The sequence below is a fragment of the Neovison vison genome, chromosome 10 (assembly GCF_020171115.1).
Source record: "Neovison vison isolate M4711 chromosome 10, ASM_NN_V1, whole genome shotgun sequence".
Lineage (NCBI taxonomy): Eukaryota > Metazoa > Chordata > Mammalia > Carnivora > Mustelidae > Neogale > Neogale vison.
In genome coordinates, this window is record NC_058100.1 from 754,931 (window position 1) to 777,821 (window position 22,891).

The window sequence follows — 22,891 nt, forward strand, 5'->3', positions numbered from 1 at the left end:
TTATGTTAACCTTCGTATTAATTTAATAATCACATACTGGTTGATTCAAAACTAAAAGGAAAAAAATTCCTTTTAGTCATTAGGTGTTAAATTCTTTTTTAAAGATTTTTATTTATTCATTTGACAGAGACACCGAAAGAGGGAACATGAGCAGAGGGAGTGGGAGAGGGAGAAGCAGGCTTCCTGCTGAGTAGGGAGCCTTACGTGGGGCTGAATCCCAGGACCTTGGGATTATGACCTGAGCCGAAGGCAGACGGCCTAACAACTGAGCCACCCAGGCGCCCCTAAATGCTAGTTATTAGATCTTTATCCCTGAGGAGGAAGTGATGGAGTAAATTTTAATGGCTCTCATTTTTTTCAGTGCTTATTATGTGCCATGCACGTATTAAATGTCTTTTTTTTTTTTTAAGATTTTAATTTATGTATTTGACAGAGAAACAGGGAACACAAACACGGGGAGTGGGAGAGGGAGAGGCAGGCTTCCTGTTGAGCAGGGAGCCTGACAAGGGGCTCGATCCCAGAATCCTGGGATCATGACCTGAGCCGAAGGCAGATGCTTAACAGCTGAGCCACCCAGGCACCCCTAAATGCTTTTTTATGTGTATTACTTGTTTAATCCTCCTACAGCTTTATGCAGTACTATTCTTATTTCTATTTTCAGGTGAGGAAAATGAGGTCAGAGAAATTACAAATGAGTTTTCCATGATTCCGTAGCCAGGATTTGAACCTAAGCAGTCTAACTCCAGAGACTGGGTACTCAGTCTGCTGACATTCTTAGCTTGTCTGAGCTCCCCTGGCTCTCACTGTGGAGAAGTGTCTTTCTGGGTAGTGAACACATTTGCTTGCTGTGGATTTCTCTCATCTGTCTGTTGCTCTACAGGTGAGCATGTTAGGGAAAGGATTTGGTGACGTGGGCGAAGCCAAAGGTGGCAGCACCACAGGCTCGCAGTTCTTGGAGCAGTTCAAGACGGCGCAGGCCTTGGCCCAGTTGGCGGCACAGCATTCGCAGTCTGGAACCACCACCACCTCCTCTTGGGACATGGGCTCTGCCTCACAGTCCCCATCGCTGGTGCAGTACGGTGAGAAGAATGGAGAGTGACTGGAATTCTTGAAGTCTGGGAGTATGAGTGCCAGACGCTGGCCGGAGTCAAGGGTGGAGAATGAAGAAGGGCAGCGGGGCAGCCAGCTGGCTAGTCTCCCCTGCTGATCTCCCCTCGTCAGACAGGCTGGGTTCGGAAAGCTAGGAAATAGAAAAAAGTTGAGGCTTAGGATGTCGTTATCAAAATTAAACACATCCATAGTTGCAGTCTTCAGTTGATCTGGGGGCTTTTGGATTCTCCCTAGATGGGTTTTTAGCGTTTGAAAAGAACACATTGCCTTTGAGAAGGTTCATGGACTTGGCCGTTTTAGGACCTTAACATTCTAAATGCGGCCAGTCCCTCGATCTGTCTTACAGAGGCAGGGTGGTCGTGCTGGCTTGATTGGGCTAAACGGGTGTGATCCGGTGGTTGTCACTTTCAGAAATGAGGGGAAGCCCTAAAAAGAGAGCCTGTTCATACGAGGTACTGAATCTTGAGGGTCTTGTTTTCTGCTTTTTAGAGTAGGAAGGTAGCGTGTTTTGGAGGTTTGTCAGCATGTCTGGTCTCACACCTACTGGGTTTCTTCATACAGATTTGAAGAACCCAAATGATTCAACCGTACACAGCCCCTTTACCAAACGCCAGGCTTTCACCCCGTCTTCAACCATGATGGAGGTGTTCCTTCAGGAGAAGCCACCGGCAGTGGTCCCCTCCGCCGCCGCACCTCCACCCCCTTCTTCTCCTCTGCCGAGCAAGCCCACCTCGGCCCCGCAGATGTCCCCCGGCTCTTCAGACAACCCGTCTTCTAGCCCTCAGCCGGCCCAGCAGAAATTGAAACAACAGAAGAAAAAGGCCTCCTTGACTTCAAAGGTAGCTGAGCTGTGAGACGGCTACCATCTCAGGGCAGGACGCGTATGGGACGGGGGAATTGAGATTGTAAGGGGAGCGTGCCGATGGGAAGCAGAGCTTTGTTGTTGTTGTTAGTCTCCCGGACGGCTGGACTGAAAGCCTTCCTTTCTCGCTCTAGATCCCTGCTCTGGCTGTGGAGATGCCTGGCTCGGCAGATATCTCAGGGCTGAACCTGCAGTTCGGGGCTTTGCAGTTCGGGTCAGAGCCCGTCCTTTCCGATTACGAGTCCGCCCCCACCACGAGCGCCTCTTCAAGCCAGGCTCCCAGCAGCCTCTATACCAGCACGGCCAGGTAGAGGACACATCAATCATAAGACTTTTTTTTTTTTTAAAGATTTTATTTATTTATTTGACAGACAGAGATCACAAGCAGGGAGAGAGGCAGGCAGAGAGAGAGAGAGAGAGAAGGGGGAAGCAGGCTCCCTGCTGAGCAGAGAGCCCGATGCGGGACTCGATCCCAGGACCCTGAGATCATGACCTGAGCCGAAGGCAGAGGCTTAACCCACTGAGCCACCCAGGCGCCCAATCATAAGACTTTTTTAATAGGGCTTTTCCTACTTTTTCTGAGTCTCGGGCTGATTCCTTTAATTCCTAAGAGGCCGAGCCTCTGGCTGAATGAAGGAAAAGTGTCTGATTATAGCGTTTCACTAAGTATTTCAAATAGTGTTATTAGCGTTATCTGTAACTCGGAACAGGTGGAGCGATGCCCCTTGGGTACTGAGAGTGTCCGCGCCCAATTCTTAAGAGGTGTGTGTGACACTTTTAGCAGGAGGACCTTGCTGTCGCTCACAATGCCTCTGACACATGTGGTCCTTTGCTGTGTGTCTCTGGCCTTCTAGAAAAGACGGAGCATTGGTATATCACATAAGTTAAATGGAACTTCCCTGCCTCCTCCGACAGCTGGCGGAAGCAGCAGCAGATCTGGAGGACTTCCTGGGACTCTGCTGTTTTCCTTAGTCCTTCGATTTCAGAGCCGTTAACGCATGTGAATATTTTAAAAGTTCTTCTTAGGAGAGTTTTACCAGTAAACTTATATGTAATAGGGTTTCTGAGAAAGCCAGGAGGGGTCAGAGTTCGTTAAAATGAATATGAGCAAAAGATGACTTTGCTTATGCTTAGGTTTCCTGTGAGGGTGTTTCGGAGGGATCAGGAGTGGTCCATCCTTTCTGCTTTTGTCTCTTTTTCCTATAACAACAGAATGTAGGGTAGGGGTTTCAGTTTACACCCCTGATTATATAGGATGTGGAAATGCTATTGGTTTTGTTGTTGTTTTTTTTTTTAAGATTTTATTTATTTATTTGACAGAGAGAGATCACAAGTAGGCAGAGAGGCAGGCAGAGAGAGGAGGAAGCAGGCTCCCTGCTAAGCAGAGAGCCCGATGCAGAGCTGTATCCCAGGACCCTGGGATCATGACCTGAGCAGAAGGCAGCGGCTTAACCCACTGAGCCACCCAGGCGCCCCGGAAATGTCTATTGTTGTCAGGAAAAGATTGTTTTTTATCTGTTCCTGGAAGTTTTCATTTTGACTGTAATCAAATTACCCTAGTAGAAGATCTCCACTATTTCCTTCGTATCAGTGGATCTGTTCTGCTTTGTTTCTCTGAGATTTTCCTTCTGCATTCCCTACAGTGAATCTTCATCCACAATTTCATCTAACCAGAGTCAGGAGTCCGGTTATCAGAGCGGTCCAATTCAGTCGACAACCTATACCTCCCAAAATAATGCTCAGGGCCCTCTGTATGAACAGAGGTCCACACAGACGCGACGGTACCCCAGCTCCATCTCCTCATCGCCCCAAAAGGACCTGACTCAGGCAAAGGTAGTGGCTTTACAAGTCCCTGGGCTGTGGTTAGGACAATACCGGGGAGAGTGTCTTCAGTGTTAGTTTTACTTCTTGATAAATGGTGCTGGGATATCTCAGAAGTACGGATTGCGAAGCTGGAAAAAACCCATTTCTGTGGTTGGTGATATTAAAAAGTTCTTTTCAGCAGGCTTAGATATTCAGAGCCAGAAACTATTCTCTTTGCAGTAAAGATTCATTCTTTGTAGTAGAATCAGTGTCAAATAATGGTTTACTTTTCTGGGAAGCTCTGAGTTCTAGGCCTCGGGTGTTGACCAGTAGACACCTTGCTGTGTCTTGGCCCCTTGCGGGGACAGCATGTCCAAGGTGCTTAGGCGTGATGGTCAGATGTAGCCAGTGCACGGGCTGGTTTGGCCAAACCGTCGGACTTCACCGTCCTCCCCTGGGGCCCTAGACTTAGGCCTTTGCTGTGTCTCTTCTGGGTTTGGGGTGTCTCAAGCAGGTTGGGGGTTGCTTTCTGCTGCCGTGGGTCACACGGGATTGGCGTACCTTGTTTTCGTTCCATTTCTTGTCATTCTGTTGGGATAGTCCACGTTACGTTAATCCTTCGGTCAGCTTGCAGAATTCTCTGAAAGATTTGTTCTTGGAAATTAAGCTGAGTCAGTGCTGACTGGACCTGTCCACTTGAGCTTCTTACTCCTCTGTTGTTTTTGTACCAGAATGGCTTCAGCTCCGTGCAGGCCCCGCAGTTACAGACCACACAATCTGTTGAAGGTGAGTGTTTTTCAGGCCTTTTCCTCTATGTTGTAGTGTTTTTCCTCCCCCTCAGCATTGTTTGCTTTTCTAGGACTATAGTGAGAAGAGTCCCGGCCTTGGCCATAGTCTTGATTTGGTTCTGCCTTGCTATTTAATATCAAACAAACTTAAGTTTCCAGTTTCTCTGTTTTCGAATAGTGATAATACCCTTGGTTCCCTTAATTGCATAAATGAGATCAGTGCCCTAAAATGCTTGGAATCTAAAAAGAGAGAGAGAGAGGGAAAAGGGGTTACCTAAACACAGAGAGTCCATTATTAAATAACTCACACTCTTGGCTTGGGGACAGCCTGGGACTCCCATGACTAGGAGTCGTCTCTTGACTTCGCACTCCTTTTCTCTGACGAGGTGAAGTATTTATTCTTGATCTCCAGGTGCTACAGGCGCTGCGGTGAAATCTGACTCCCCTTCTGCTTCGGGCATCCCCCCTCTCAGCGAAACGGTGTCTGCAGCGTCCTTACTGACGACAGCCGGTCAGCACTCATCCTCCTTGGGCGGCTTGAGCCACGGCGAGGAGAGTCCGAATGCCACCACCACGCAGCACAGCAGGTGATCTGGGCTGCGGCGGCACGTCGGGCTTGTGCGGCGCAGAACAGAGCTCTCCGCCTCCGCTTTCCCTGCTGCCTGGCAGGGGCCACGTTAGCGAGGCGGACGACCTGAAAGTACGGGAAGTAGAAGCAGAGGAGGCCTGTCCTCCCTTCTCAGCAGCCCCTCTGGCTGTGTCTGCTCCCTCCTTCGGGCTGGTCACTGCACTCCCCGTGACCTCGGGTCTCCTTGGCCCTGTATTCGGCCGCCTCTCCTCAGCCCTGTTCCTGCCGCGTGCTCCGGGCCCCATAACCACAGCCGCGTGGCTGATGGCGGCCTCCTCTCTGCAGCCCCTTGGCCGCGCAGCAGAACACCCTGTCGTCGTCTACGTCTTCTGGGCGCACGTCTGCATCTACTCTTCTGGTGAGTGTGATACTGCCGAAGAGGAAGTGTGCTTTTCTTAACGCTTCTTAAGAAGGGTTCTTGGAAATCTCTTGAGGGGATGCCAGAAGCAGGAGAATCCATAGATGCTACAGAGCCGTGGGCCAGTTCCCCAAACCCCTGAGTCTATTTTTTTTCTTTTAAGATTTTGTCTATTTGACAGAGAGAGAGATTACAAGTAGGGCAGAGAGGCAGGCAGAGAGAGGGGTGTGTAGGCTCCCTGCTGAGCAGAGCGCCCGATGCGGGGCTCATTCCCAGGACCCTGATACCATGACCTGAGCCAAGGGCAGAGGCTTAACCCGCTGAGCCAGGATCCCTGACTCCTGAGTCTTTGACTTTTTTTTGTTTCTTAACATTGAGGTGGGTGGGACTTTGTATGCTCTGACAACTGCTGTAAGGATGTCCCTTTCTGGGGCGCCTGGGTGGCTCAGTGGGTTAAGCCTCTGCCTTCAGCTCTGGTCATGATCCCAGGGTCCTGGGATCGAGTCCCATTTTGGGCTCTCTGCTCTGCGGGGAGCCTGCTTCCTCCTCTCTCTTTCTGCCTGCTTATGATCTTCGTCTGTCAAATAAATAAATAAATAATCTTTAAAATAAACAAAAAATGTCCCTTTCCCGTTCTGGCTGTTCTCATTCCTTGGTCTGGGATGTGCCGAACATGACTGCTGAAAATCATCCGTGTGGGTCTGGGCATCAAGCTTTTGATCAAATTGTTAATTTTACTCTTGTGATTTAGAACAACCATTTGTGGAATTAGGCTGATACAGGGTAAGGAAGTTGCATTCTGGGCAGAGATGTCTGGTTTGCTGGGAACCTGGGGAAGATGGTGAGCGCTGAGGCTTCATTTGAAGGCTCTTTTTCCTTAGATACAGATTCCTCAGAACGTGCTGACCTAGTGAAGGAGAATGTGGGAGAGGAGACTGGGATGTATTTCTTTGACTTAAACAGTTCATTGGCCAACCAGCACCGGTTTCTGGAGTGTTGGTGCTCGCTTACTCTGCTGCCTCTGACGAGGGTGATGTGCGGTGGGTCTGTTGTTACCACCCCTGCCTGACAAGTCTTGGGAAATGGGTAGCTAGAGGGTAACTCCTTTGGCAGAGGGCACCCAGGATTCAGCCGCAGCCTCTTTTTTTTTTTTTTTTTAAGATTTTATTTATTTATTTGACAGAGACAGATCACAAGCAGGCAGAGAGGCAGGCAGAGAGAGAGAGGAGGAAGCAGGCTCCCTGCTGAGCAGAGAGCTCGATGTGGGACTCGATCCCAGGACCCTGAGACCATGACCCGAGCCGAAGGCAGCGGCTTAACCCACTGAGCCACCCAGGCGCCCCATCTCTCTTTTTTTTTTTTTTTTTTTAAGATTTTATTTATTTATTTGACAGAGATCACAAGGAGGCAGAGAGGCAGGCAGACAGGGGAAGCAGGCTCCTCGCTGAGCAAAGCCCGATGCGGGTCTCAATCCCAGAACTCTGGGATCATGACCTGAGCTGAAGACAGAGGCTTAACCCACTGAGCCCCCCCAGGCGCCCCGGCCTCAGCCTTGTTGACTGGGCAGCGGATGCGCTTTCCCCCCAGGAGGGGGTGTGCATCTTTCCTGACCTGTTTGGCTAACTGCTGTTTCATCCTGTCTTCCACCGCTCCCCCTTTTTCAAGCACACAAGCGTGGACAGTGAGGCGAGCCTCCATTCTTCCTCCAGCACTTTCTCCACCACATCCAGCTCGGTTTCCGCGCCTCCCCCCGTGGCCAGTGTCTCCTCCAGTCTGAGCAGCGGCAGCAGCTTGGGCCTCGGGCTCAGCAGCAACTGCACCGTCACAGCCTCAACCCGGAGCTCGGTTGCTACAACTTCAGGTAGAGGGTGGTTGGCGCTGCTCTGGGACAGGGACGAGAAGTCAATGTGTGACAGGGTAAAAGTGATTTCTCTTTCTAGGAAAAGCTCCTCCCAACCTCCCTCCCGGGGTCCCGCCATTGTTGCCTAATCCGTACATTATGGCTCCGGGGCTGTTACACGCCTACCCGGTAAGTGAGAGGGAAGTACCTTCTCCAGATGACGAAGACGGGGTGGCTGCTCTCGACAGCTGTGGCTTCAGGGGGAGCCTCTGAGTAGAATCCCGAATGAACGAGTTGTCATATGGAAGCAGACCGGTTTTTAATCTTTGTAGTTTGGGAAGAACTAATCGTTTCTAGAGAGGAAGGGCTAACCCGAAGCCATTTCTCCTATTGTGTATTTTGTCTGCGTGAAGCACAGATTCTGGGCCTCTGAATCTAAAGGCCAGAGAGTCCGTCTGCAGTCCCTTTCGGTTTCTCTGAGAATTATTTTCTCTGGTTGGATTGATAACCCTGTCTTGGAGGGTCTTACTTAGCTGGCCCTGAGCAGCCAGCTAGAGTTCTCTGACCTGATCTGGGACGATCTGAAAGCAGGCAACAGACAGTGGTAGCTTTTCCCCCTGCTGTTTCTTCTGTCAAATTTGTGGATGCGGTGCCTGTTAAAATGAGGGTATTTATTTTGAAATGTTTAAAAAGACATGTTATGTTTTTGCTCCTCAGAGTGTCTAGGTGAATATCATACAGAGGAAACATCCAGTAATGTTTTATACTTTTTTTTTTAAGATGTATATATTTATTTGAGAGGGAGAGTGCATGAGTTGGAAGGGCAGAGAGAGAGAGAATCTTACGGAGATTGAGTGCTGAGCACAGAGCCCAACGTGGGGCTCAGTCTCACGACCCTGAGATCACGAACCGACCCAAAACTGGGTTGAACGGATGCCTAACTGTGCCACCCAGGCACCCTACACTTTTTTTTTTTTTTTTTAAGATTTTATTTATTTATTTGACAGCAAGAGAGGGAACACAAGCCAGGGGGAGTGGGAGAGGGAGAAGCAGGCTTCCTGCTGAGCAGAGAGCCAGAGCCAAAGACACGCTTAAATGACTCAGCCACCTGGGCCCCTCCCTTACACTTTTTAACAATAAACATACCACCTTAGTCCCCATACATTAGAGAAAACAAAGAGTAAAATGTGAAGCCTTTCTGAAACAGATAAATCTTACCCCATGTTTTCGAAGGGGTGACAAAGACTGGGGGCCCCCACGCGGCTCCTGTCCTGTGTCACTGCCCGGGCAGGCGGTCTGGTTCAGTCGTGTGGCTTAGAGTTTAAGGGGCGCTTAAAAACCTTTCACACATCACTTAATCTTTTTGTAGTTTACTTTTTTCCTCTTGAAGGAAACTGAAAGAAGTCATCTGTGTCCTGTTCTTCCTAAGAATGACTTACCATGTTTCTTAGCACCTTGGGCTGCTCCTGTGGTAACAGTTCCTGTTAATACTGTAACACACTTTTATCTTGCAGCCACAAGTTTATGGTTATGATGACTTACAGATGCTTCAGACCAGATTTCCCTTGGTGAGTACGTGTGTAGAGCTTAGGAAAAGAACGAGATGTTCACCTTATTGTTGAGTGGTTCAGTTGATAAGTCACAGGCTTAGCCCTTTCCCAGCCTGCTTGTCCACACACAAACTCTGATTCTCAGGCTATGTTAGAACACAGGGACTTTGGAAGTGGTTTTAACTGAAGGTAACTTTTTGTTTTTTAATCAGTTGGGATTTCTTTGAAGTAAACAAATTTTAATGTGATCCGTATCTCACAGTAGGAGCTGTCTGGGTGCTTTTTCCGTATGCATCAGGTGTTTTGAATTACAGAGGGCAGACTCTTTTCCAGAAGCAGTAGATACGTAGAAGTCCGAGTGTATCCTTGGTTCCGATGGCCTCGATGTGTTTCCTGGTGGGCATACCCGTAGACCTTGTCTGACTGTGCCTGTAGCCAGGCAAGGGGGACAGTGTATGCGAGAGTAACTTGGAGTCGGTGCTTGCTCTGACCAGCGGAGTCGGTGGCTGGGGAAATTGCAGCACTCCCAACATTGTGCTTCTCCCCCTCTGCTGTTCCTCCTGCTGGGGACTGAGTGGCATTGAGGGTGTGCTCTTTGATTTCTCTCTTGTAGGATTACTACAGCATCCCGTTTCCCACGCCCACCACTCCGCTGACTGGGAGGGACGGTAGCCTGGCCAGCAACCCTTACTCTGGTATGGCCGAATGAAGGGGGAGTGTGTTGGAATTGGTGGCAGAGACCTGCTTAATAGGAGGGGGATAACCGCTGTCAGAAGGAACCCCGTTCTCGCTTTAATTAAGACCTTTGGCAGAAGGTATAGAACGGATGTGATGAATCAGGGTGGGTAGAGGTGGAATGCTGCAGAAGACGGACATTTCCTTCTCATCCTACTTGGCTGTCTCCCAGTGGTTCCCGGTGACATCTGGACTTCGTTTTCCCTGCTCTTCTCCAGTCTTTCCCAGACGCGGAGTGCTTGAACTGGCCGTTCTCTGCTCCGCTCCTGTCCCTGCCTGCAGCGGCAGTCTCAGTGCCTTGCCTCGGCCGTGGTGCTTCTTTATACGCCTGACCTGTCATCCTTTTTGACCTCGCTTTTTTCCTGACCCGTTACTGTGTTCTGAGTCCAGCATGGAGTGTTCCTCATGGAGGGGAAGCAGGGGAAGACAAGAAGGGGGGGAATGAAGGGAAAAGAGTGGCCTGGGCAGAGAAATCTGCAGGAGCTTTGTTCTCGGGGTCTGTGTCCCACAGAATTGTACAGGCAGCCGACGTTTGGCTTGACTTAGCCCCGTGCTGAGTGTGCGCTTAGCAGTGCTAAGTGTTGCCATAAAGAAATTTAATTCAAACAATTGAACTTTTAATAGTCTTGGGTCAGGGTCTTCTGGAGTTGCGGGTGAAGAAAGCAGTAGGTCCATTTAGTCTCTTCTGTCATAGGTGACCTCACGAAATTTGGCCGTGGGGATGCCTCCTCCCCGGCCCCGGCCACAACCTTGGCCCAACCCCAACAGAACCAGACTCAGACTCACCACACCACGCAGCAGACATTCCTGAACCCGGCGCTGCCTCCTGGCTACAGTTACACCAGCCTGCCGTACTACACAGGGGTTCCGGGCCTCCCCAGCACCTTCCAGTATGGGCCTGCTGTGTTCCCTGTGAGTACCTGGGCTTGATCTTTCCATGTGGTGGGGAATCCCAGCCCCCGGGCACTAGCCTAGCTGCCTTCAAGGCTGGTTGACTTTTTAATAATGTGCGAGGAGAAACATTTCCTCTTCTGGCCTATTGCTGGCCTGGCGGAGGGCGGCTAGAATTGGTGGTATTGGGATAAAGGTTACCTATTCTTAGAATTATCTCCCATCCAAGTACTAACCAGGCCCGACCCTGCTTAGCTTCCGAGATCAGACGAGATCCGGCGCGTTCAGGGTGGTATGGCCGTAGACTATTCTTAGAATTATCTCAAGGGGATAGGAGATGTGTTCCCACAGGGCTTTGTCCCCTAGACGGTCTTCATTCCTTGCGGCAGCTTGCCCCTTTCCCTTCCTCCGAACTACCATTTCTTGACTTCACTGGTAGATTTTATAAAGCTCTGTAGGGAGCCCATTTCACTAAGCAGACTGGCCAGCCCATCTCAGGGTGGTAGGCATCTGAATGCCCAGTCCCTGGAATAGGACCGTGAGCGGATGGTTCTCGCCCACCATGTCACCTCACTTCTAGCCCTTTTGTCTTCAGGTGGCTCCTACCTCTTCCAAGCAGCATGGTGTGAATGTCAGTGTGAACGCATCGGCCGCCCCTTTCCAACAGCCAAGTGGATATGGGTCTCACGGATACAACACTGGTAAGCAGCCCTTGACCCCGACTGTCCGTGGTTTCTGCAGGACGTGACTGAGTGAGTTTCAGGAAGCAAGGCGTGGCTCTCGAGCGACGGGGCTGCTGAGGCATGCTGCTAGCGGTTCCGCAGACGGTTTTCCTGTGCGACTGACGGGGCTGTCTGTCCGAGCAGCAGCAGCCGAGGGGCGTGACGGAAGAGCATGTGTCCGACACTCCTAGGGGGAATAGCCCGGGGCACGTGTCGGCTGTTATTCTATGTTGGCTGGCCTAAACTTTGCGGGGGAGGCAGGGCAAGGGGCCCCGAGGTGTCACGGAGATGTCCGTGGAAGCGAGCGCTGGCGTGGCCGGTACCGGTAGGTAGCACGGAAGGCGAGGTGCTTGCTGAACGGCAGACCTGGGTGGGTGTGCTTTTCACTCCTTTTCTCACGCAGCCCCTTTCCGTTCCTTAGCTGGGAAACGCAGGATGTGGAGAGAAAGCATGGGACACGGGTGCCCAACAGAGGGAGAGTAGGACCTTCAGGTCCCTCCTCTGTATATGGCTGGTCTCTTGGCAAAGTCTGTGTGCACATCTGATGGCAGGAGGGAAAGGCGGGAATCCTCTGCACGCGCACTGGCCGCACAGATAACTAGTCCAGCCCCGGCCCCTGGCCCTGACGTCTGCGCCCCTTCCGTAGCGGCTTCATGCACTTGCTCAGTGACTCGTACAGACACAGAGAGGAGCTTGTTGCAGTCGCAGGGACTTGGGATCGAGGGTTTTTCCGAATTCTGAGCTGTGCTGTCATGGTGATTGGGATGGAGCTGCCTCTGTGTGCTTCACTCCTGTGTGGGCTCCAGGTGGGTCGGTCGTCCGGGCTTCTCGGTGATTGGGAAGCTGAGCGGAACACAGGGGCAGTAGATCTGGCAACCACTAGCCAGGCAGACCTCTGAACTGTGTTGGAGCAACTTGGAATGAGTCTGGATTTAACCTGGAGAAATCCTGAGACACCCTAACTCCTTGTGGCCACCCCTCTTACCAAGCAAGGTGCACCCTGATCCTTGGAGGGGAGGATTGTAAGCTTTCTCACTTGGAGTGGCCCCATTCTGAGAACATTAGATTTAAGTTTTAGCTGGACCAAATTGAAGAATTTTAAGAGGTAGGTGATTGCTAATATAAAAGAATGGCGTACCGCATTTTTATTCCCCTTAAGATTTCAGAAACCTGCCATAACAGTCTTTTGAGCACCCCAAGTTCCCAACCCCACAGAGGGCTCTTATCATCCCATTCCTCATCAACCTCTAAATTCATTTATTTTTATGTATTTGATTCCTTTTAGGAAGAAAATATCCACCCCCTTACAAGCATTTCTGGACGGCAGAGAGCTAATTTGGCCCAAGGCTGGGGGCTGTGTTTTGTGTGTGTGTATAAATTTGCACTGAAGTCTTGTTTCAGAAACCAGACCACTGAGGAGAGCCTGCTGAGCTGAGGCCATGGCCTGCGTGGCTTGGGGGAAATGAGTTGGTGGATACCTTCTGGGCTTTGAACTTGCCCTTCCCCCGTTTCCCTCTCCCCCATGTGTCTGGCCCTGTCTGACCCATTTCGAGTTCAAGCGGCGCAGCCCCTCCGAAGCCTCAATGCACACCTGCTGTCGCTTTTTGATTTCTGGAAGGCATGTAGTTTCAACTTGTAACAAAATATTTGTAGTCTTCAATAAACTGTGGTATTTCTTTAGCTAACTCTGGCGTTCTTTCCGTGCATGTCTTTCTGGACACCAGGAGCCAATGTTGTGCTGTGGATGAAGGGTGGAGGGGGCCTTTTTGAGACCGGCACAGCCAAAGAGCTAAGAACCGTTAGCTTCTCGCCATGGTGATTGTATTAAGGTGGGAGAGGGGACGCGGCCTTCAGGTTCCAGCCCTTTGACTGGGAAAGGAAGCGATTTTGTAGAAAATCCCCGACGCTCCTGCTTACTGAGCTCCTTCACTTTTCCACCCAGCTCTTCCCCTTGCCTCTGACCTGGGCAGAGGGAAAGGCGAGACACAGCTTGCAGTGTCCGGCCGCGGTGAAGGCAGGAGAGGTGGCGTTCAGAGCTGCTTTAGGGAAGTGGCTTCCAAGGCCCCAGGCCAGGTGGCTGGTGGAGATGTGAGAAGTCTTTAGTGACCAGCTAGTTGAGGACTCCAGCTGTGAAGCTGCGCTAGCCGGCAACATTGTTCTTATGCTTCGACCCTCCATAGGGCCGCTCAGGGATCGCGGATTAGCGTCGTTCTGCACTTGTGGGTGTGGCTGCGCATGTGCGGGAGAGGTGTGCGTAGACTCTCCTTGACTGGGGAAATCTTACCCCACTCAGTCCAGCCGCTGCAGAGTTCACGTGCATAGTGTGAACACCATCCTTGCTTAATTGGAAACCCAGATACTCCACTTCCTTTGTATTTGTTCCCAGCCCTCTGGAGTCATTTTTCCTGTGAGTGTGACCCCACCTCCCAGGGGCTGCCGTGCTGGGAGACGTTGGTTCTTGCTTCTCCGTGCTGTCCACATGTCCGTGTGGTCGCCACTGCTTGGGAGTGGGGGGTGGGTAGACGGAGCGTGGACTGTTGAAAGGCAAGCAAGAGAACTCGGGTCTGAGGAGCTTTCTCGTAACTGGTGAAGGGTAAGTGCAGAAGCCAACGCCTGTTCCGTCCAGTGCTCGCACTCAGACCGTGAAGGCTGCTAGAGGGTTCTCTTGTTCCTTCAACCAGTACCCAGACTGAGTCTCAGGACCGGAAGCTGGATTTCAGCTAGGCCAGCCTCTGGAAAGAACGAGGCCAGGTGTGGGGAGAGCGGGGGGCCGGGGGGGAGTGCTGGCAATCTAAATTCCTCCCACCCAGCTTGAGAAACAAGGTGGCGGTTCCTCTCATCCAGTACGGGGTAACCCTGGGCGTCTGCAAGGTGTTAGAGCCTTTGCAGTAAAGATCAGTCACTGTCTCTGATTTCCCTCAAAAATGTTAGCACTCTTTCTGGCCCGCCACACCCTCAGCCCCGTCCACACAGACCTCGGTGGCTCAGCCTTTTCCGTAAACGCACTGTGGTTGACGTTACGTCTGTTACCATGGGGTTTGAAGAGGAGGGGGCCAGACTACCCCCCCGTTAGTCCCTGTCTGGCCCCTTTCTTTGACTTCCGTGCCTTTGAAGTATAGAGTTGCTGCTCTGGAGATCGCAGTATCTTCTCCTGCTCTGTTCCTGTAGTTCCTTTTGACTTGTGCTCTGGGAGGGCTTTCCAGGTTACGGTGCCACTTGTGTTAGGAAGGTCCTGCAGTAGCTCTCCAAGGAGGGCTTAACCTTTGAGGGCTGCCTTTGTCCTTGGCATCGGGAGGATCGGGGTTCCGGGGGGGAATTTGTGGTTTGGTCACGTAAGCACAGTGGTTCTAAACCAACTCTTACATCGAAGTGCCCCTCACAGCAGGAGAGAAGGGTCCAAGGATACAGGCTGAAAGGTTTTTCTGAAGTTTCATTTAAATTATCTCATGTGACGAGATTGAATGTATCTTTAAAAGTGTGCTTTACATTTGAGTTATTTTTCCTCACATCTTGGCATAAAATTTCTCTCGTAAGATGCTCGATGATTTTATCTGATGGCTTCTTCCTGTCGCCTGACCCGTGGCCCCATCCCCAAGGGTAGCGTGTGTGTACTTGAGTGTCAGAAGTAGGAATTAAAATGAGGAGTGGTGCTGCTCTGGTGTCCTCGCAGTGGGAGCGGTGTAGGGAGCTGTTCGGCGGGAAGCACGCAGGCCGTCGGGAGCCTGGGTCCGAGCCTGTGTCCACGGAGCAGCTCAAGTGGAAAATGGTGTCGGATTTTGTGTTCCACGTAGATCACAGGAGATGGCGTACACCACCACCTTCCTGAGCTCCCCCACTCCCACCCCCATGCTTGGGCTTAAATTTCTTAGCTGGAAACGCACCTCAGTGTCTGCTCGTTAAGTTGGAAGTACCCAGCCTAGAAGAGCCAAGACTGGAGAAGCTGGGCCGGGGGAGCAGAGACTCCGAGCATGTGCCCTGCTTTTGGGGTTGGACTGGACTGCTCCTCCAGCTCTTACCTTACGCTGTGAAAGCACGGATCCTGAGCCCCAAAGTGTCTCTTCGTGAACAGAAAGAGCCCAGACTACCTGTCTTCCAGGAGCAGGACTGAGTGGAGTCTGGGTGGGTTGATTTGAAATGGACGTTTAGAGTTGAATCCATTTCTTTTGGGCTTTGACACAAAAGTGTTTTGAAAAGTATGTTAGCGGGGTTTGGCGAGGTCTCCTTGCCCCACAAAAAGCAGCTGCCTTGCTTTCTGACACGCAGAACTCAGTACATACCTGGAAAGGGCAAGAGATTTGGGTCACGAGCTCTCCTCTCTCAGGACTGACCTGAGCTGGGCAGACAGACCAGACTTCGCCGGCGGCGCGGTAGCTAGACAGGCTGCGCCATCTCCTCGCCGGGAGCGGGGCCGGCGGCCAGCCGAGCTAACCCTGCTGTCTCCTCCTCCCCCAGGTGTCTCCGTCACCTCCAGTAACACGGGCGTGCCAGATATCTCGGGTTCTGTGTACTCCAAAACCCAGGTAGGTGCCTAGCTCTCGAGAGACGTGCAAAGATACGGACGGAGGAGGTGGCGGGGCAGTGACAGAGGCTGAGTGCGCAGGCACGACCCTGACAGGGCCCCGGAAACCAGCCCTAGCCGCATGGTCTCTGGAGGGCAGTTTCTCAAAGAAGTTGAACCCTAACCCTCTGAGAAAAAGCCAGAGAAGTGTGACCGGACGATGAGGCGTGGCAGGGCACAGCGGTGCGTTGTGCGACTCCTGGGCTGCCGTCCTGGCTTTGTGTACCCACCGCCAGTGTTCTCGCAACTTCCCAAGGGACCGATGTGGAATGAAGGGAGACTGGTTCGCTCCGTTCCCCGGACGAACGGGAGCGGGGAGTGCCGCGTGAAGCACGGGGTGTTCGAGGAGGCTAGAGCCGCGCCGCGCATGCGCCCGGCTGCGGGGAGACCGGCGAGGCACAGGGCACGCTCACAGCCATCTTCTGCGGTCCTGACAGCTGGAAGTCAGGGGCGCCCTGTGCTGTGTGTGAGAAACAGGAGTCAGAGACACGAGTCCTTCTCTGAGCGGAGACAGACCCGAGCACCGGGCACCAGGTGCAGGGCTCCTCCGCAGGCGCGGACGGCTCTTGGCGGCGGGGGGCTTGGGCTCAGAAACTCCAGGGCTTGGTTTGCTGACCCTTCGACTGTCTCGTCTCTCCGTCCCCCTGCGTAGCAGTCCTTTGAGAAACAAGGTTTTCATTCCGGTACTCCCGCTGCCTCCTTCAACTTGCCTTCAGCCCTAGGAAGTGGGGGGCCCATCAATCCGGCCACAGCTGCTGCCTACCCGCCTGCCCCCTTTATGCACATTCTGACCCCCCATCAGCAGCCGCACTCCCAGATCCTGCACCATCACCTGCAGCAGGACGGCCAGGTAACAGCCCTCCCCCTCTCCTTTCCCTTCCTCTGCCTTCCTGTCCCTTAAAACTGCCCCCCTTTCCTCTTCTTACCCTTCCTCAGCACCACCTTCACCCACCCCTCCCAGCGCCAGCCATGGGCACACAGCACACACAGACACAAGCGCACAGAACACCAGCCGCCGGCTGAGGAGAGGTCAGAGAAGGGGTCAGGCTCAAACCTCCTTTGCCCCGTTCCTTTGGTCCCTTTCTCCTCTACCTCCTGTAGCACAGCTGCCCTCATCCCATCAGACCTGGGTCACACCTACCCTCTGACCTCTCCCAGCCTCCCCCCTTCCCTGACATTGTAGCTTTCCCTTCTGACGGTGGAGTTCTATTGTCAAAGTTTGTCCCTTTATTTTCCATATATCCTGGTTCTGCCTCAGCTACCATATTTGCAGATGGTTCTCTGTTGCCAGCGCCAGCAGGAGGAGCAGGTAATGAAACTGAATGATGGTGTGCTTGAACCCACTCCTTTCCAGCCCCCATGTCACCTCCACAGCCTCAGGGAACTTGAAAAGGCTGCACGGTCACAGATCAGGACACACGAACACAGACACCTTGCTGAGCTCTCTGGCCTCCCGTCCCTCTCCTGTCCTCCCCTCCCCAGTGCCCTCTTTTTTCTTTCTGCCCTTCCCTGACTCTGGAAACACTTGGTTACCGGCATGGAGAGGACTCTTGGGACAGCATCTGGAGCCTGGGGCCTCAGACTGTCTCTCCTACCTTGCCTGCAGTGGGCTCTCCGCGCGGCTGTGTGGTGGGGGTGGGGAGCTGTGGCGGTAGTACAGGTGGCCTCTCCTCCATCATGGGTGGCTGGGGAGCTGGGATAAGGGCTTCCTGGCTCTCAAAGACAGCTTCCCCAGTTCAGGTCTTCTTGGGATCAATGAAATCACCGTATGATCGCTGCTCTCCAAGAAGCCATAATTCCCTTTGGGAGAGTAGCCTTTTCTCAGAGCAGTGGAGGTGGGGGTGGGGGGACAGGGTGGGATTGAACGTGGGTAGAACTCATTCACTGTCTTGTCTTCAGGAGGTATCCTGCCATCTTTACGCTGCTGCCCTGCTGAAAGGTTGAAAACGCTGTTCGACCTGTCACAGGGGCTCTAGCAGCTGTACACACCGGGGTGTCTGGGGTTGGGAAGTCAGCTTCAGAGTAGTTTCTAAGCAGGGAGAAGGGGAGAGCAAGACGAGTTTCCAGATCGCCACCTGAAGATGTCACAGATTTGTCCCACTAACTACACACCTTTTTCCTCCTCATCGTCCCATTCCCTGCAGACGGGCAGCGGGCAACGTAGCCAGACCAGCTCCATCCCGCAGAAGCCCCAGACCAACAAATCTGCCTACAACAGCTACAGCTGGGGGGCGAACTGAGGTCCTGACCCTCCTCTTCTCCCGGTCCCATCTTCTGAGAGGGCTTCTCAGCCTGGCAACTACGGAAACAGCATCAAAGAAAGGAATGGGTGGTGGGGGGGTCCGCTGCCCCCTACCCCCAGCGGCCCGCCCCATGCCTCAGCTTCACGTCTGTCCCGTTCCCACACCATCCCCACTCTGTTGTATGTATTATAGGATTTGTATTTTCTCCTTTTTTTTTTTTCTTTCCCTTTCCTCTCCTACCCCCTTGCATTCAAGATTATGAAACTTTGCTGTGGGCCCTGCCTTCCTTTTCCTCCTCCGGTTCACCCTGGTGGTGTATGGGTGAGGTGGGGAGGGGGGAGCCCAAATATATATCAGCCCAACAGCCCTGAGTCTCCTCCTTTATTATTAGGAAACAAAACAACAACAAAAAACGGCGTCATGAACATGAACAGCATTGTCACATGAATTAGTTGAAGTGTTTTTTTTTGTACTGTGTCCTCCAATTTAATGGATTAATGTGTCTTGTATATATAAAAAGAAAACCTCTACCTTCAGCCTCTGCCCGTTCTTGATCCGTCTAGGACGGTCTCGTCGGCCAGCTTGGTGAATGGGTGTTCTGTGCCCCCGGCGGGGCTCCCGAGTCGCGGGAATAAAAGCTCTGGGGCCGCCAGGATTTTGTCCCCGGGGATTCCCTTTCCTCCTGCCCCAAGGGTTTCGCACTTGCGAGGAGCCGCTGACGACCCCGGTTCCTCCGGAAGCTGCCCCCGCCCCCCGCGGCAGGTTTCGGGCCATGAAGGGAGGGAGTGGACAGCAGACATTGGGCGGGAGGAGATGAAGCAGGAGCCGGAAGAGTCGGCGTGCGGTGTAGACGGGGCGTGCGGTGTAGACGGGCGCAGGCAAACGCGCGGGACAGCAGGGAGCGTCACCTGCAGCCGCCGAACACACGGGAGCCCGGGCGCTCCGCGAGAACGGGGGGGAGGGGGCCCGGGGAGGTCGGGGACGGGCCGGGGGATACTCACAGCTCCGCACGCCGCTGCCCCCGCGACGCTGGCCCGGTCCCCCGGCTCCGGCACCAAGAACCGCCCCGCAAGCGGCAGAGCCCGCCCGCAGCGGTGAGGGCTGCGTGCGGGGTGCGACGCGCCCCTCGGCTGCGGAGCGCCGAGTCCGTGCGGCCCGGCGCGGGGACACACGCGCGGCCCCGGGCACCTGCCGCGGCCGGCTCGCGGGACGAAGGCTGACCCCTGGCGGCGGCGGCCGGCCCCGCGCGACCTGGAGGCCCCGGCGGCCCCGCGCGGTCGGCGCAGACGGGTCGGCTCCGGAGGCGGGGCCCGCCCGGGCGGCGGCAGGTCCGCGGCGCCCGCCCACCGCCCTCAGCGGAGGCCCGCGGCTCGGGACCCGGCGATCCGCTCCGCGCCGCCCCCCGCCCCGCCGTCGTGCGGACGGTCGTTTTACGACAGTGCGGGTCGCAGGCCTGCTTTCCGGCAGGCGGCCCGACGCTTCGCTGCGCTTCCGGCCGCGGAGCGCAGGCTGCCGCCGGGTACGCATGGGCTTCGCTGGGGTCCGCAGGTTCGAGTCCCAGAACGGGGATGAGCCTCTTTGATCTCTTTCGGGGCTTTTTCGGCCTTTCTGGACCTCGGAGGTTAGAGTGGGTGGGGGTCGGACGAGGGTGGGGTCCTCTGAGGGGAGCGCGACCCCTGACGCCCGGTTCTTGGGAACGCCTCGTCGGCGTCACGCCGTCGCCTGCCGCGGCCAGGACGGAGGTCCGCACCCGAGCGCTCACCCGCGGCAGCAACCTGGGCGGCCGCCGAGCGGAGGACTAGCGGCAGTTTAAGCCTTTCTCCAGTCTGGGGTGATGCAGCAGGGGCCGCGGGGACGACGGTGGGGCTGGGGGCGCCGGTGCGGGGAGACGGCCGCCGGGCGCGCGGGGGCCGCGAGGCGAGGCCTGCCTGGGACGGCGGCGCGACCCCCGCACTGACCCCACGGCCCGCCTCTGCCCGCACCCGGCTCTGCGCGGCCCCGCCTGCCCCGGCCCCGCCCGCCCGGGCGCGGGGGTGGTCGACGGCGGTGCTGAGGTCCTGGGCTCACGTCTGCCTTCACCCCAGCCACAGAGACCCGTTTTTCGGAGGCTTGACTCGAGATGAAGACGAGGACGACGAGGACGAGGAGGAAGAAGCCCCGTGGGGCGGTGGGAGCTCCGGGTTCGAGGGCCCCCAGCCCCCCGAGGAGTTTGGCTTCGGCTTCAGCTTCAGCCCAGGAGGAGGGATGCGTTTCCATGATAGCTTCGGCTTTGACGACCTAATTCGGGATTTCAATAACCTCTTCAGCGACATGGGGACCTGGACCTTGCCTCCCCGCCTCCCGGGTGTGTGGCCGGCCCCGGACGGCCTGCGCTTTCTCCTGGGAGATCCGGAGCCTGCGGAAAGGCGCGAGGGGCGGGCGGCGTGAGAAGCGGTGGGGTCGAGGCTGTGCAGGGCCCACGTCCTCTCCAGCCCCGGCAGCCCCCTGCCCTCTTTCTGCAGAGCTTCCAGGTCCTGGTCCCGAGTCCGAGACACCCGGTGAGAGACGACGGGAGGGACAGACTCTCCGGGACTCGATGCTCAAGTATCCAGATAGTCCGCGGCCCCGGATCTCTGGGGGCGCCTCGGAGAGTGACGCCAGAGGCGAAGCCCCCAAACCCGCACCGGACTGGGGCTCCCAGAGGCCTTTGGGTGTGGTGAGTGCTCTGGACCCAGAGCGAGGGCCTGCGGGGGACACACCGACTGGAGGCCTGTGGGAGTCTGGGCTCCCCGCTTAGCGTTCATGTCTGTCTTCTGTGTTAAGCTCCTTGTAGGATTTGGGTGGGAGTGGACACAAGGATGGGAGTTCTGCTTTCTCTTAAAAAAAAAAAAAAAAAATCAGGGCGCCTGCGTGGCTCAGTCGGTTAAGGGTCTGGTTTTGGCTCAGATTATGATCTCAGGGTCCTGGGATCCAGCCTCGTGGCGGGCTCTGTGCTCAACCGGGAGTCTGTTTCTCCTCCCTCTGCCCTTCTCCTTTCTCGTGCTCGCTCTTTTTCCTTTTCCATCTCCAAAAAAAAAGTCTAAAAAAGAAAGTGTCCATTCAGGAGAGCCTTTTGGTAGAAGGATAGATAAAACAGATAAGAAGGAGGAAGGGGTGAGTAAGTAAAGCTATCCCGAGCGTGATTATCTCTCCCAGGGAAATGTGGTTTTGGATCTTAGGGGTACTTTGTGTCCTGTGACCCCCCTCAAGTTTCAGAGTGAAAGGTATTATTTCACCTACTTTGCCTTTTTCTACAGTTTGATGATATGTGGCCTATGACCCCCCGTTCTAGAGCCAGAGAAGACAATGGTGAGTCTGGAGGGAGAGGCCGTTTCAAGTGCCCTCAGCTCTCCTCCCTGAAGTTTCCTTTCGTACTTGGCCCCCTCTTTTCCTCGGACTCTTGATTTTGTGTTTCCTCTCTCTCTGCCCTTCTAGATCTTGATTCCCAGGTTTCCCAGGAGGGCCTCGGCCCAGTTCTCCAGCCCCAGCCCAAATCCTATTTCAAGAGCGTCTCAGTGACCAAGATCACTAAGCCAGATGGGGTGAGTTGGAAGAGAGGGGTAGAAAGAACTGTGGCCAGAGGATGCCATGGAGAGAGCAATCTGGGTAAAGAAACCAGTGAGCTCATCTTTATTGATGTTAGAGACACGGTTCGGGCTTCTCCTTGTAGACAGTAGAGGAGCGCCGGACCGTGGTGGACAGTGAGGGCCGGACAGAGACCACCGTAACCCATCAGGAAGGAGATGGCCGTCCCCGAGATGGTGAGTAAAGTGTGTGAATCAAAGGGACCCGTCTCTTCTTCCTTGAGAAGGGGGAACCCGTACTTTTCTAGCCTTTAATATTATTACTTTAATATTATTACTCTCCTTATCCTTTGCCCATTCCCTTTCATTTAGTGTGTCTCTATGTCTCACTTTCTTCCTTAGATCGAGAATCACCAAACCCTGCAGCCCTGGATGGCGCCTATTCCATCCTGGATTTATTCCTAGGACGATGGTTCCGGTCCCGGTAGCCTTGTCAACCCTCAGAGGCCTTCAGATTCTTTCCACCCTTGGCACACCATCAGTGGACTTACCTTTCCCTCCTGCCGCCTCAGGGCCTTGGGTGTGAAGAACAGTGAATTGGGGGTATGTCAGTTTGTGACTCACCCAAACTGACCAATAAAACCTTTATTTATGCTAATTCCTTGATCTTAGTTTTGTCTAGGCTGTTCTACTTCCTAGTACCATCCAGGGCTTCCCAGATCTTTTTGGCCCACAATGTTCTTATTTCTTAATTTTTTGTTCCACTTCCAAAACCGATTTGATAAACAGGGTCAGGTACCAGTAGAAAATGATTACTTTTACAAAGGGAGACAATTCCAGGAAAATTTTTACACAGGGACGCATTGGATTCTGAAAAGAGGGAGTGTGTGCGGAAATGTAGGGACACTTGTTTCCCTAGTTGTGGGATCACTATGATCAGACAGTTCATGACGGAATTCAAGGACCTACATTGGCAAATTTTTTTTTTTTTAATGTATGTTGGAGAAAATGTAACTAGCACAAGAGTAGCTAGATTTTCTTCTCATTAAGAAACCTTTTGGGGGCGCCTGGGTGGCTCAGTGGGTTCAAGCCTCTGCCTTCGGCTCTGGTCATGATCTCAGGGTCCTGGGATCGAGTCCCGCATCGGGCTCTCTGCTCAGCGGGGAGCCTGCTTCCCTCTCTCTCTCTCTGCCTGCCTCTCCATCTACTTGTGATTTCTCTCTGTCAAATAAATAAATAAAATCTTAAAAAAAAAAAAAAA

The 22,891-nt window shown here is 53.7% G+C and overlaps 2 protein-coding genes and 1 non-coding gene across 4 annotated transcripts in view; all 3 read left to right on the top strand.

The window, feature by feature from the left end:
* The window catches only part of UBAP2L (ubiquitin associated protein 2 like), a 42,979-nt gene extending 24,355 nt beyond the window's left edge, over window positions 1–18,624 (top strand). Inside the window, 19 exon segments of the mRNA XM_044266432.1 lie at window positions 881–1,079; window positions 1,672–1,949; window positions 2,107–2,279; window positions 3,616–3,805; window positions 4,507–4,561; window positions 4,976–5,150; window positions 5,477–5,549; window positions 7,215–7,410; window positions 7,490–7,578; window positions 8,904–8,957; window positions 9,553–9,634; window positions 10,369–10,586; window positions 11,161–11,266; window positions 15,740–15,807; window positions 16,498–16,695; window positions 17,104–17,154; window positions 17,990–18,079; window positions 18,081–18,179; window positions 18,182–18,624. Of these exon segments, the coding sequence (XP_044122367.1) occupies window positions 881–1,079; window positions 1,672–1,949; window positions 2,107–2,279; window positions 3,616–3,805; window positions 4,507–4,561; window positions 4,976–5,150; window positions 5,477–5,549; window positions 7,215–7,410; window positions 7,490–7,578; window positions 8,904–8,957; window positions 9,553–9,634; window positions 10,369–10,586; window positions 11,161–11,266; window positions 15,740–15,807; window positions 16,498–16,695; window positions 17,104–17,154; window positions 17,990–18,079; window positions 18,081–18,179; window positions 18,182–18,280 (2,493 nt within the window). The 3' untranslated portion in view covers window positions 18,281–18,624.
* On the top strand, window positions 9,338–9,474 carry LOC122918941. Its single transcript, XR_006386721.1, has one exon. It is a non-coding gene; the product is annotated as a small nucleolar RNA SNORA58 (small nucleolar RNA).
* A 942-nt stretch (window positions 18,625–19,566) lies between the features above and the next one.
* On the top strand, window positions 19,567–22,288 carry HAX1 (HCLS1 associated protein X-1). 2 transcript variants are annotated; one of them, XM_044266433.1, is made up of 7 exons: window positions 19,567–19,636; window positions 20,173–20,432; window positions 20,590–20,783; window positions 21,364–21,415; window positions 21,542–21,648; window positions 21,777–21,867; window positions 22,033–22,288. In XM_044266433.1, exons 1-7 carry the CDS (start codon window positions 19,614–19,616, stop codon window positions 22,116–22,118), a joined length of 813 nt encoding a protein of 270 aa, XP_044122368.1. In that variant the 5' UTR covers window positions 19,567–19,613; the 3' UTR covers window positions 22,119–22,288. The 2 variants fall into 2 exon arrangements, with proteins under 2 accessions (XP_044122368.1, XP_044122369.1); XM_044266434.1 differs by having other exon boundaries at window positions 19,570–19,709.
* Window positions 22,289–22,891: the final 603 nt, after the last annotated feature.

What these genes read in the sequence shown, in the direction of transcription:
- HAX1 (XM_044266434.1), top strand. Translation starts at nt 19,657, where the DNA reads ATGAGCCTCTTTGATCTCTTTCGGGGCTTTTTCGGCCTTTCTGGACCT. An exon ending in CTTGCCTCCCCGCCTCCCGG is followed by an intron (nt 20,433 to 20,589) that starts GTGTGTGGCCGG and finishes CTCTTTCTGCAG; the next exon opens with AGCTTCCAGGTCCTGGTCCC. An exon ending in AGATGGCCGTCCCCGAGATG is followed by an intron (nt 21,868 to 22,032) that starts GTGAGTAAAGTG and finishes TTTCTTCCTTAG; the next exon opens with ATCGAGAATCACCAAACCCT.